The following is a 14,463-nucleotide window of genomic DNA, read 5'->3' as shown; positions in this document are numbered from 1 at the left end:
CCCCCCCCCCCCTCTCTCTCTCTCTCTCTTTCTCCCTCCCTCTTTCTCTCTATCGTCCCTCCACTCTCTCTCTCTCTCTCTCTCTTTCTCCCTCCCTCTTTCTCTCTATCGCCCCCTCTCTCTCTCTCTCTCTCTCTTTCTCCCTCCCTCTTTCTCTCTATCGTCCCCCCCCTCTCTCTCTCATGAAATTATTTCCTGTCCCCTGACAGAGACCAATGGATTTTAGTCAAGCCTACGAGAGGGAACTCCCACCTGAGATCCAACGGAAACCCTCTGCACACTTGATAGGTACAGTACAGCCCCCAACACACCACCTACACACACACACACACACACACACAAACACACACACACAAACACACACACACACACACACACACACACACACACACACAAACACACACACACACACAAACAACCACACACACACACACACCATTTAACCAGTATTATCTGCACTCTTAACCCCCCCTCTGCCCCATATATTTCTACCCCCATTCCCCCATCTCTCCCCCCCATTCCCCCATCTCTCCCCCCCATTCCCCCATCTCTCTCCCCCATTCCCCCATCTCCCCCCCATTCCCCCATCTCTCCCCATTCCCCCATGTCTCCCCCCCATTCCCCATCTCCCCCCCATTCCCCCATTTCTCCCCCCATTCCCCCATCTCTCCCCCATTCCCCCATTTCTCCCCCCATTCCCCCATCCCCCCCATTCCCCATCTCTCCCCCCCATTCCCCCATCTCTCCCCCCCCATTCCCCTATCCCCATTCCCCATATCTCCCCCCATTCCTCATCTCTCCCCCATTCCCTCATCTCTCCCTCCCATTCCCCCTTCCCCCATTCCCCCATCTCTCCCCCCATTCCCCCATCTCTCCCCCCATTCCCTCATCTATCCCCCTCCCCTTCTCTCCCGCACTCCGCCCCCTCGCTCCCTTCCCTCCACCCCCTCCCTCCCCTCCCCTCCCTCTCCCAGGCTCCTCCCTGTTAGTGGGTGAGGATAGTGTCGTTAAGTGGGAATCAGACAAGGGCCTGTCTGCCTTCACATATCAGATGGACTACAAAGATGGCCACCTGGTAGCACAGAGGAATGGGCACTACTATGTCTACTCCAAAGTGCACTTTGTTGAAGACTGCTTTCTGTTCAAACACAAGGTGATGAGGTTCACCGAGGGTTACAAAGACAAACCACTTGTGATGATGAAAGCTAACAGGTCAGTGTGTGTGAGGTGGTGGTCCTGGGACGGGGAGGGGGGAGGGGGAATGTGTTTGATGAAAGCTAACAGGTCAGTGAGTGTGAGGTGATGGTCCTGGGACGGGGAGGGGGAATGTGTTGATGAAAGCTAACAGGTCAGTGTGTGTGAGGTGATGGTCCTGGGACGGGGAGGGGGAGGGGGAATGTGTTGATGAAAGCTAACAGGTCAGTGAGTGTGAGGTGATGGTCCTGGGATGGGGAGGGGGAGGGGGGGGGGAGGGGGAGGGGGAGGGGGAGGGGGAGGGGGGAATGTGTTGATGAAAGCTAACAGGTCAGTGTGTGTGAGGTGTGGTCCTGGGACGGGGAGGGGGAGGGGGAATGTGTTGATGAAAGCTAACAGGTCAGTGAGTGTGTGAGGTGATGGTCCTGGGACAGGAGGGGGAATGTGTTGATGAAAGCTAACAGGTCAGTGTGTGTGAGGTGATGGTCCTGGGATGGGGAGGGGGAGGGGGAATGTGTTGATGAAAGCTAACAGGTCAGTGTGTGTGAGGTGATGGTCCTGGGACAGGAGGGGGAGGGGAGGGGGGAATGTGTTGATGAAAGCTAACAGTCAGTGAGTGTGTGAGGTGATGGTCCTGGGACGGGAGGGGGAGGGGGAGGGGGAATGTGTTGATGAAAGCTAACAGGTCAGTGGTGTGAGGTGATGGTCCTGGGATGGGGAGGGGGAGGGGGAGGGGGAATGTGTTGATGAAAGCTAACAGGTCAGTGTGTGTGAGGTGATGGTCCTGGGACGGGGAGGGGGAGGGGGGAATGTGTTGATGAAAGCTAACAGGTCAATGTGTGTGTGAGGTGATGGTCCTGGGACGGGGAGGGGGAGGGGGAATGTGTTGATGAAAGCTAACAGGTCAGTGTGTGTGTGAGGTGATGGTCCTGGGACGGGGAGGGGGAGGGGGAATGTGTTGATGAAAGCTAACAGGTCAGTGAGTGTGTGAGGTGATGGTCCTGGGACGGGGAGGGGGAGGGGGAATGTGTTGATGAAAGCTAACAGGTCAGTGTGTGTGTGAGGTGATGGTCCTGGGACGGGGAGGGGGAGGGGAATGTGTTGATGAAAGCTAACAGGTCAGTGAGTGTGTGAGGTGATGGTCCTGGGACAGGAGGGGGAATGTGTTGATGAAAGCTAACAGGTCAGTGAGTGTGAGGTGATGGTCCTGGGACGGGAAGGGGGAGGGGGAATAATTTTGGGATGCGTTCTAAGGGTCTGTCTCTCCGTTAGGTTCCATTGTCCTTCCCAGGATTCCAGACCGAAAAAGATTTCTCATCAGAATCTTCTGAACAGCTACCTGGGCGGAGTCTTTCATCTGTTGCCTGGAGACATCATCTACGTAAACGTGGACAACGGAACGCTGCTGAGACTTGGAGCTGAAGATAATTTCATGGGGGCATTCATGATTAGGAGACGGTGTGTATTGACACACACACACACACACACACTACATTTGTCAATCAGATTTGTGTGTCGGTTATATTATTTCAATGTATAGATTCTAACCAAGGTGTGTTATAGAGAATCACACTAGAAATAGACAATTGGCTTTTTAAAGGTATTTTAACCTTGAGACAACATCTGCAGCTATTACCGTGAATCTCGGCAAATGGTGGGGAAAATGTATTTAAAACATCCATTGTAGGCTGTCTAGTGTAGTGTATCTCAATCCTGGTCCTGGGGACCCAAAAGGGTACAAAAACCTGCTGAGGAGTTGATTACTTGAACTGTGGGAGTACTACAATCAACAGCACCACGACCAGGACTGAGAACCACTGGACTGGTGCTACAAATCAACAGCACAAGGACCTGAGAAACACTGGGCTGGTGCTACAATCAACAGCACAGGACTGAGAACCACTGGACTGGTGCTACAATCAACAGCACCAGGACTGAGAAAACACTGGACTGGTGCTACAATCAACAGCACCAGGACTGAGAACCACTGGACTGGTGCTACAATCAACAGCACCAGGACTGAGAACCACTGGACTGGTGCTACAATCAACAGCACCAGGACTGAGAACCACTGGACTGGTGCTACAATCAACAGCACCAGGACTGAGAACCACTGGACTGGTGCTACAATCAACAGCACCAGGACCAGGACTGAGAACCACTGGACTGGTGCTACAATCAACAGCACCAGGACTGAGAACCACTGGACTGGTACTACAATCAACAGCACCAGACCAGGACTGAGAACCACTGGACTGGTGCTACAATCAACAGCACCAGGACTGAGAACCACTGGACTGGTGCTACAATCAACAGCACCAGGACTGAGAACCACTGGACTGGTGCTACAATCAACAGCACCAGGACTGAGAACCACTGGACTGGTGCTACAATCAACAGCACCAGGACTGAGAACCACTGGACTGGTACTACAATCAACAGCACCAGGACCAGGACTGAGAACCACTGGACTGGTGCTACAATCAACAGCACCAGGACTGAGAACCACTGGACTGGTACTACAATCAACAGCACCAGGACCAGGACTGAGACCACTGGACTGGTGCTACAATCAACAGCACCAGGACTGAGAACCACTGGACTGGTACTACAATCAACAGCACCAGGACCAGGACTGAGAACCACTGGGCTACTGGGCTCTTTTATACCTTGTATTGGATTGAATCCTGGCTTTGTTGCTTTTGGATGCTGGACATTTATATTGAAGTAAAACAGTATCAAAGTATAGGATTGAGTCCCTGTCTTGTTTATATATGGTTCTATGTTTATTTATATATGTATATATATACAGTTGAAGTCGGAAGTTTACATACACCTTAGCCAAATACATTTAAACTCTGTTTATCACAATTCCTGACATTCAATCCTAGTAAAAATTCCCTGTTTTAGGTCAATTAGGATTACCACTTTATTTTAAGAATGTGAAATGTCAGAATAATAGTAGGAAGAATGATTTATTTCAGCTTTTATTTCTTTCATCACATTCCCAGTGGGTCAGAAGTTTACATATACTCAATTAGTATTTGGTAGCATTGCCTTTAAATTGCTTTAACTTGGGTCAAACGTTTCGGGTAGCCTTCCACAAGCTTCCCACAATAAATTGGGTGAATTTTGGCCCATTCCTCCTGACAGAGCTGGTGTAACTGAGTCAGGTTTGTAAGCCTCCTTGCTCGCAGACACTTTTTCAGTTCTGCCCACACATTTTCTATGGGACTGAGGTCAGGGTTTTGTGATGGCCACTCCAATACCTTGACTTTGTTGTCCTTAAGCCATTTTGCCACAACTTTGGAAGTATGCTTGGGGTCATTGTCCATTTGGAAGACCCATTTTGTTTCAATATAACCTCTTAATTTTACTGCCTCATGATGCCATCTATTTTGTGAAGTGCACCAGTCCCTCCTGTAGCAAAGCACCCCCACAACATGATGCTGCCACCCCCGTGCTTCACGGTTGGGATGGTGTTCTTCGGCTTGCAAGCCTCCCCCTTTTTCCTCCAAACATAACGATGGTCGTTATGGCAAAACAGTTCTATTTTTGTTTCATCAGACCAGAGGACATTTCTCCAAAAAGTATCTTTGTCCCCATGTGCAGTTGCAAACCGTAGTCTGGCTATTTTATGGCAGTTTTGGAGCAGTGGCTCCTTCCTTGCTTAGCGGCCTTTCAGGTTATGTCGATATAGGACTTGTTTTACTGTGGATATAGATACTTTTGTACCTGTTTCCTCCATCGTCTTCACAAGGTCCTTTGCTGTTGTTCTGGGATTGATTTGCACTTTTCGCACTAAAGTACTTTCATCTCTAGGAGAAATGAACGCGTCTCCTTCCTAAGCGGTATGACGGCAGCGTGGTCTCATGGTGTTTATACTTGCGTACTAATGCTTGTACAGGTGAATGTGGTACCTTCGGGCATTTGGAAATTGCTCCCAAGGATGAACCAGACTTGTGGAGTTCTACAATATTTTTTCTGAGGTGTTGGCTGATTTCGTTTTATTTCCCCATGATGTCAAGCAAAGAGGCACTGAGTAATACATCCACAGGTACACCTCCAATTGACTCAAATGATGTCAATTAGCCTATCAGAGGCTTTAAAGCCATGATGTCATTTTCTGGAATGTTCCAAGCTGTTTGAAGCCAAAGGCAACTCTGTGTATGTAACCATCTGACCCACTGGAATTGTGATACAGTGAAATAATCTGTCTGGAAACAATTGTTGAAAAAAGTACTTGTGTCATGCACAAAATGTATTTCCTAACCGACTTTCCAAAACTATAGTTTGTTAACATGAAATTTGTGGAGTAGTTGAAAAATTAGTTTTAATGATTCCAACCTAAGTGTATGTAAACTTCGACTTCAACTGTATATATGGCTATATGTATATATATATGGCTATATGTTCAGTTGTATATATATATGTATATATGGCTATATGTTCAGTTGTATATATATATATATATATATATATGGCTATATGTTCAGTTGTATATATATATGTATATATATATGGCTATATGTTTATATATATGGCTATATGTTCAGTTGTATATATATATGTATATATATATGGCTATATGTTCAGTTGTATGTATATATATATGGCTATATGTGTGTATATATATATATATGTGTGTATATATGGCTATATGTTCAGTTGTATATATATATATATATATGGCTATATGTTCAGTTGTATGTATATATATATGGCTATATGTGTGTATATATATATATATGTGTGTATATATGGCTATATGTTCAGTTGTATATATATATATATATATATATATGGCTATATGTTCGGTTGTATATATATATTATATATATATATGGCTATATGTTCAGTTGTATATATATATATATGGCTATATGTTCAGTTGTATATATATTATATGGCTATATGTGTATATATATATGGCTATATGTGTGTGTATATATACGGCTATATGTGTGTATATATTACGGCTATATGTGTGTTGTATATTATACGGCTATATGTGTGTGTATATATACGGCTATATGTGTGTATATATATGGCTATATGTGTGTATATATATATGGCTATATGTGTGTGTATATATACGGCTAATGTGTGTGTATATATACGGCTATATGTGTGTATATATATATGGCTATATGTGTGTGTATATATACGGCTATATGTGTGTATATATATATGGCTATATGTGTGTATATATATACGGCTATATGTGTGTGTATATATACGGCTATATGCTGTGTATATATATGGCTATATGTTGTATATATATATGGCTATATGTGTGTATATATATATGGCTATATGTGTGTATATATATGGCTATATGTGTGTATATATATGGCTATATGTGTGTATATATATGGCTATATGTGCATATATATATATATATATACGGCTATATGTGTATATATATGGCTATATGTGGTGTATATATATATGGCTATATGTGTGTATATATATGGCTATATGTGTGTATATATATATATATGGCTATATGTGTGTATATATATATATACGGCTATATGTGTGTATATATATGGCTATATGTGTGTATATATATATATATGGCTATATGTGTGTATATATATATATACGGCTATATGTGTGTATATATATGGCTATATGTGTGTATATATATATATATACGGCTATATGTGTGTATATATATATATGGCTATATGTGTGTATATATATGTGGCTATATGTGTGTATATATATATATATACGGCTATATGTGTGTATATATATATATATGGCTATATGTGTGTATATATATATATATGGCTATATGTGTATATATATATATACGGCTATATGTGTGTATATATATGGCTATAGGTGTATATATATATATATGGCTATATGTGTGTATATATATATGGCTATATGTGTGTATATATATATGGCTATATGTGTGTATATATATATGTGGTTATATGTGTGTATATATATATATATGGCTATATGTGTGTATATATATGGCTATATGTGTATATATATATATATATGGCTATATGTGTGTATATATATATATATGGCTATATGTGTATATATATATATATATGGCTATATGTGTATATATATATATGTGGCTATATGTGTGTATATATACGGCTATATGTGTGTATATATACGGCTATATGTGTGTATATATATATATATGGCTATATGTGTGTATATATATATGGCTATATGTGTGTATATATATATATATGGTTATATGTGTGTATATATATATATATGGCTATATGTGTATATATATACGGCTATATGTGTGTATATATATATATATGGCTATATGTGTGTATATATACGGCTATATGTGTATATATATGGCTATATGTGTGTATATATGGCTATATGTGTGTATATATACGGCTATATGTGTGTATATATATGGCTATAGGTGTATATATATATACGGCTATATGTGTGTGTATATGGCTATATGTGTATATATATGGCTATATGTGTATATATATGGCTATATGTGTGTATATATACGGCTATATGTGTGTATATATATGGCTATAGGTGTATATATATATACGGCTATATGTGTGTGTATATATATGGCTATATGGTTGATGATGATCCTAACTATAAACTCAGTGTTTTCTTCCTCGATGAAACAATGCTGATATTCAGACCATTTTGTCTTTTACACAATAAAATAAAAAGCCTAACTCTCTAAATATATTTATTTATTTATTTAAACAAACATACAGTCAATAATGCAGTATAAACAAGTCTATATACAATGAGATATGACTCTGGTCGTCTTCCATCAGTTGAATGAACTAACTTTCAGTTATTCTTGATAAGAGTTGCTGATAAATGTCTCAAAATAAAAGGTTCATGTGAAATGTAAATGTACACTACAGTAAACTACACTACACGAACAGACATCCTCATTCAATGTACACTACAGTAAACTACACAACACGAACAGGCATCCTCATTCAATGTACACTACAGTAAACCACACTACCCGAACAGACATCCTCATTCAATGTACACTACAGTAAACTACACTACACGAACAGACATCCTCATTCAATGTACACTACAGTAAACTACACAACACGAACAGGCATCCTCATTCAATGTACACTACAGTAAACCACACTACCCGAACAGACATCCTCATTCAATGTACACTACAGTAAACTACACTACACGAACAGACATCCTCATTCAATGTACACTACAGTAAACCACACTACACGAACAGACATCCTCATTCAATGTACACTACTGTAAACTACACTACACGAACAGACATCCTCATTCAATGTACACTACAGTAAACTACACTACACGAACAGACATCCTCATTCAATGTACACTACAGTAAACCACACTACACGAACAGACATCCTCATTCAATGTACACTACAGTAAACTACACTACACGAACAGACATCCTCATTCAATGTACACTACAGTAAACTACACTACACGAACAGACATCCTCATTCAATGTACACTACAGTAAACCACACTACACGAACAGACATCCTCATTCAATGTACACTACAGTAAACTACACTACACGAACAGGCATCCTCATTCAATGTACACTACAGACAGATCCATCTGAATCATGAACAACAGATAAACAAATCATGAAAACATGAAAAATGACACCCTATACCCTATATAGTGCACTACTTTTCAACAGGGTCCATAGGCCTCTGAGTAATAGTAGTGCACTACTTTTCAACAGGGTCCATAGGGCTCTGGGTAATAGTAGGGCACTACTTTTCATCAGGGTCCATAGGGCTCTGGGTAATAGTAGGGCACTACTTTTCATCAGGGTCCATAGGGCTCTGGGTAATAGTAGGGCACTACTTTTCAACAGGGTCCATAGGTCTCTGGGTAATAGTAGGGCACTACATTTCATCAGGGTCCATAGGGCTCTGGGTAATAGTAGGGCACTACTTTTCAAAAGGGTCCATAGGGCTCTGGGTAATAGTAGGGCACTACTTTTCATCAGGGTCCATAGGGCTCTGGGTAATAGTAGGGCACTACTTTTCAACAGGGTCCATAGGGCTCTGGGTAATAGTAGGGCACTACTTTTCAAAAGGGTCCATAGGGCTCTGGGTAATAGTAGGGCACTACTTTTCAAAAGGGTCCACAGGGCTCTGGGTAATAGTAGGGCACTACTTTTCATCAGGGTCCATAGGGCTCTGGGTAATAGTAGGGCACTACATTTCATCAGGGTCCATAGGGCTCTGGGTAATAGTAGGGCACTACTTTTCATCAGGGTCCATAGGGCTCTGGGTAATAGTAGGGGCACTACATTTCATCAGGGTCCATAGGGCTCTGGGTAATAGTAGGGCACTACTTTTCATCAGGGTCCATAGGGCTCTGGGTAATAGTAGGGCACTACATTTCATCAGGGTCCATAGGGCTCTGGGTAATAGTAGGGCACTACTTTTCATCAGGGTCCATAGGGCTCTGGGTAGTAGTAGGGCACTACTTTTCATCAGGGTCCATAGGGCTCTGGGTAATAGTAGGGCACTACTTTTCATCAGGGTCCATAGGGCTCTGGGTAATAGTAGGGCACTACTTTTCATCAGGGTCCATAGGGCTCTGGGTAATAGTAGGGCACTACTTTTCATCAGGGTCCATAGGGCTCTGGGTAATAGTAGGGCACTACTTTTCATCAGGGTCCATAGGGCTCTGGGTAATAGTAGGGCAATATTTATCATGCTTTGACACTGATGTGATCACCTCTTAGGAACACACACACGCACGCACACACACACACACACACACATGCACACACACACACACACACACGCACACACACACACGCACGCACACACACACACACACACACACACGCACGCACGCACGCACACACACACACACACACACACACGTCTGCAGGTAGCTACAGTAGCTTCTCTTTCGTTCCCGGCTCTTTCCTGTTCTCACCACAGCAGCTACTGTGCATCTCTTCACACACACACGGTAACCACAGGCAGAGAAAACCTCTATGTGCTGAGAGGAGAGGAGGATGTGGTGAGGGAGGGGTGTAAAGGGGATGGAGGGGCGGAGGGACGGGTACTGAGCGCTTGCGATGCTGAGTCAGCCATACTACCGTTTGGAACTTTCCAGAGACCTGACAGTGATGTTTCGTTAAGTGGAGCAGACAGTCGCACACACACACACAGACAGGCAGACAGACAGACAGACAGACCCACCGAGACACAGACAGACAGACCAAGAAACAAACAGACAGACAGACAGACAGATACGGATAAACAGACAGATACAGTCAAACAGACAGAGAGACAGACAGACAGGTTTGTTTCTGTGGTTGTTTGTTAGTGTACAAACACAGTTTTTCCACCAGCGGAGCAGTTGGAAACGAGAAGTGACGACACTGTTCTCTGTGTTCTCGGCAGCGGGGAACTTTTCCTGACCTTACTGAAGTTCCATCTTCCACACACACACACACACACACACACACACACACACACACACACACACACACACACACACACACACACACACACACACACACACACACACGCACACACAAACACACACTCAGAAGAGCTTGTGTATATCCAGGTTTATTACCTAGTTCAGCATAAACACAGTCAATTAAACATAAATAATACATAACACATAGTAAACACCTCATTTATAAATAAAAACATTCATCAATTGGTCATAGTGACCTGTGCAAGTGAAATCATGTCGTCCACAAATATGATGATGTCACATAGTTCCTCCTGACATGAGCTGTGGACACGCCCACAGTGGATTGGAAGCCCATGCCTCCGTGGACACGCCCACAGTGGATTGGAAGCCCATGCCTCCGTGGACACGCCCACAGTGGATTGGAAGCCCATGCCACCGTGGACACGCCCACAGTGGATTGGAAGCCCATGCCTCCGTGGACACGCCCACAGTGGATTGGAAGCCCATGCCTCCGTGGACACGCCCACAGTGGATTGGAAGCCCATGCCTCCGTGGACACGCCCACAGTGGATTGGAAGCCCATGCCTCCGTTCCAAATGGCATCCTGCTCCTATATAGTGCACTACTACCCTATAGACTCTAGTCAAGGGTAGGGCACTATATATGGAATGACGGTGCCATTTGGGATGCCGGCTGAACTGTGTGACTAAGCTCATTCATTCTCTCACTCAGTGAGTACAGTACCTCAGAGGCTGGCCGGCCGGCCAACAGCCAATCATATCGTAGGAAACAATGTTCAGAGTTAGACTCAGCCAAATGATGTTGCCACGAGCAACACGGGCGTGTATTGAGCTGAGGGAGATGCACGTCTTCAGTCTCACACAGTATCTGTATACGGGTTGGCTTCACGCTGTGGTCACAATGTGGTTGCCACGGGAACAGCGGAGAACCCAACAGGCTGAAAACATTCTGCACCTATGACGTATCGCTGAGTTTCTCCCTTTACGAAAATCTAAGAGTCCATTTTGTTGTTGTTGTTCCAGAACAGAACACAACCCTGAAGACTCTGAGGAGGTTACTGTGGTTGCCAAGCAACGGTAATCAGGCTTATCAAATCAATGATATCATGTATCCATGTATATACACAGTATATCATGTGTATGGCACAAGTCTGCCCCCCCCCCCCCCCCCCCCCCCCCCCACACTTCACAATTCTCCCCTCAAACACACCAGCACCAACGTAGTGGCATCTACACATGACAATAAACAACACATTGTAACCCTGAGGACAAATATATAAATACACATCATGTTTATACATTAAATATATATACATTCAATAAATATCCATATAAATAGGCCTGAATTGTTTAGTTTAAATTGTTTCCATGGAGATGCCCTGAGCGACAGTGGTCAAAGTCCACAAACAGTGTATGGTGGGACGACTCTCTGTCTGCAAGTTCTCCTAGATGGGGTGCATCTCAGTACCCTTGGCTCGCTTCCTTTTCTCGTCTCCTTCCCTTTGTCTGTGGCGGAGCCCTAACTTCCATCCCAGGGGTGCGTTCAGTAGGACGCAACGTTTCGGGAATGTTCAGATAGTAGCAATGTAGAACGTTCTGCCTCCGCGACATCTTACCGAAGGAATAGCGTCGGCTCTGTTCACGGCATCTCGATCTGCAAAGTTTCACAAAGTTGACCGTACTGAACGTGGCCCATATCAAGCCACTAAGAAAACTCCCATTCCGGATCCGTTCCCGTCCAGTTTCCAGAACGTGTTCTGCGCTTTCGGCACTACCATACGGCCCATCAACCGGCTCTTTGAGTCCAGTCGTGTCACCTTCCAGCACTTCCTGGTTACCGTTGTCACAGGGTTTGACTCTGACCACTCTGGGAGCTCCACCTGGCAGGTGAGCTTTTCGTCACCGTGACTTGCAAGCTGGACGACGAGGATGCCCCGCCCACATTTGGCGGTACAGGTGAGCTGGAGGTCCAGGTACAGGAAGTAGAAGCCATCCTGCTTGGTTTGTAATGTATGTTGCTGAAGGTTGTATTTGTACAGATCTCCAACAGAGGACTCCTGTCCATGTTCGACCTGGGACCAGGACATTGTGCTGTTCTCCATCGTGGCTGAAGGGGGAGACAGGAACACACACCGGTAAGGACACTAATCAAGGACTATGTTAACATCCCATCTGGTTAGGACACTAATCAAGGGCTACGTTAACATCCCATTTGGTTAGGACACTAATCAAGGACTATGTTAACATCCCATCTGGTTAGGACACTAATCAAGGACTATGTTAACATCCCATTTGGTTAGGACACTATAATCAAGGGCTACGTTAACATCCCATCTGGTTAGGACACTAATCAAGGACTATGTTAACATCCCATTTGGTTAGGACACCAATCAAGGACTATGTTAACATCCCATTTGGTTAGGACACTAATCAAGGACTATGTTAACATCCCATCTGGTTAGGACACTAATCAAGGACTATGTTAACATCCCATTTTGGTAATTTAGCATTTGCTCTTATCCAGAGAGACACCATATCCCCAATGCATATCAGAGTTGTCGGGCTGATCTAGGATCAGTCTAGCCTTTTAGTTAATCATAAATAAGTTTACATGGACAGGTTGGACAGAGCAGTCTAACATCATTCATTGTAACTACTTTATCTACATGGCGTTTGGTTTAAAATGACAGTTGAAAGGCGATTGAACTTACCGGAGGTGAGCTGCACGTAGGCCAAGTTCTGCATCTGAGGATGGGGAAGAAGAGTAGGGAGAACAGTTAGAGAGGTAACACACCGGTGTCTGTATGTAGTGCACTACTCTGGCAACCTATTATTCCCTATGTAGTGCACTACTCTGGCAACCTATTATTCCCTATGTAGTGCACTACTCTGGCAACCTATTATTCCCTATGTAGTGCACTACTCTGGCAACCTATTCCCTAGGTATGAAGTGCACTACTTTGATTCCCTATTTCCTATTTAGAAAGTGCACAACTCTGGCACTCAAGTGCACTACTTTAGCACCCTATTGCTTATGTATGTGTTGCACTACTTTGGCTCCCTATTCCCTACGAAGTGCTCTATTTTTTTTACCATTGGAGCTTACACACTAGTATTGTTGTGTGGACTTAAATCCTTAAAAGGGTCATCTAGAGTTCCAACAACAAAGTGGCCATCCCACCCTTTACTTGGTGAACGACTGAGAGGAGAGGCTAGAGAAATGCAACCACTAAAATGAATGGGCAGAGCTACGAAGACAAGGACTAACCATCCATAACATCTGAATGATACTCTGTAAAACAAGCTTATATTTTGAGTTCTGATGGGGAACTAGAAGTTGAAAAAAAAAAAATCTAATTTAAGTTACACTCTTCAAGAGTCAATGGGTAGTTCTATGTATCATTGGTTTAAAAGTCCCAAAATGGATGTACCAATCGCAGACGACCTCTGTATTATTGATCATTCAGACGCTCAACTTCAGAATTAGATCTCAATAGGTTCCACTTAAAACGTATGGCATTATAATAAACTGTCCACAGTCTGCACCTCTGAAGGGAAAACGAATTGATATATAGACCTACTTATAGAATCAAAATAAACCGTTTTCATCCACAAACACATTCCTGTATTTTTTGTTCAGTCAAACAATAAACTTCATAATGCGTTATTAACAGCTACTGTACTAGTAGCTATTAGCTAATGTACTCACCTTGTACGCGGGCTTGGGACGGGGCACGCCATGGTGCGTCTCCGATGTACCTTGCAAATCCACAACATAAGGTTGAACCCCGAT

The 14,463-nt window shown here is 43.6% G+C and overlaps 2 protein-coding genes across 2 annotated transcripts in view; one reads left to right on the top strand and one right to left on the bottom strand.

Moving 5' to 3' along the window:
* The first annotated feature begins 215 nt into the window (after positions 1-215).
* LOC116365270 (tumor necrosis factor ligand superfamily member 14-like) lies at positions 216-11,751 on the top strand. The gene is made up of 5 exons (XM_031817956.1): positions 216-288; positions 975-1,212; positions 2,467-2,652; positions 10,990-11,178; positions 11,694-11,751. The coding sequence occupies exons 1-5, from the start codon at positions 216-218 to the stop codon at positions 11,749-11,751; spliced, it is 744 nt and encodes a 247-aa protein (XP_031673816.1).
* LOC116365272 (uncharacterized) overlaps positions 10,790-14,463 on the bottom strand; it is a 4,439-nt gene continuing 765 nt past the window's right edge. The window contains exons 1-3 of the mRNA XM_031817957.1: positions 14,380-14,463; positions 13,382-13,415; positions 10,790-12,777 (exon numbers count right to left, since the gene is read on the bottom strand). The exon at positions 14,380-14,463 is cut by the window's right edge and continues 765 nt beyond it. Of these exons, the coding sequence (XP_031673817.1) occupies positions 12,368-12,777; positions 13,382-13,415; positions 14,380-14,463 (528 nt within the window). The 3' untranslated portion in view covers positions 10,790-12,367. The remainder of the gene's footprint in view (positions 12,778-13,381; positions 13,416-14,379) is intronic.

Source organism: Oncorhynchus kisutch, unplaced genomic scaffold (genome assembly GCF_002021735.2).
Source record: "Oncorhynchus kisutch isolate 150728-3 unplaced genomic scaffold, Okis_V2 scaffold1216, whole genome shotgun sequence".
NCBI lineage: Eukaryota > Metazoa > Chordata > Actinopteri > Salmoniformes > Salmonidae > Oncorhynchus > Oncorhynchus kisutch.
Note: the sequence above shows the minus strand (reverse complement) of the source record. Positions and strands in the feature narration are given on the sequence as shown.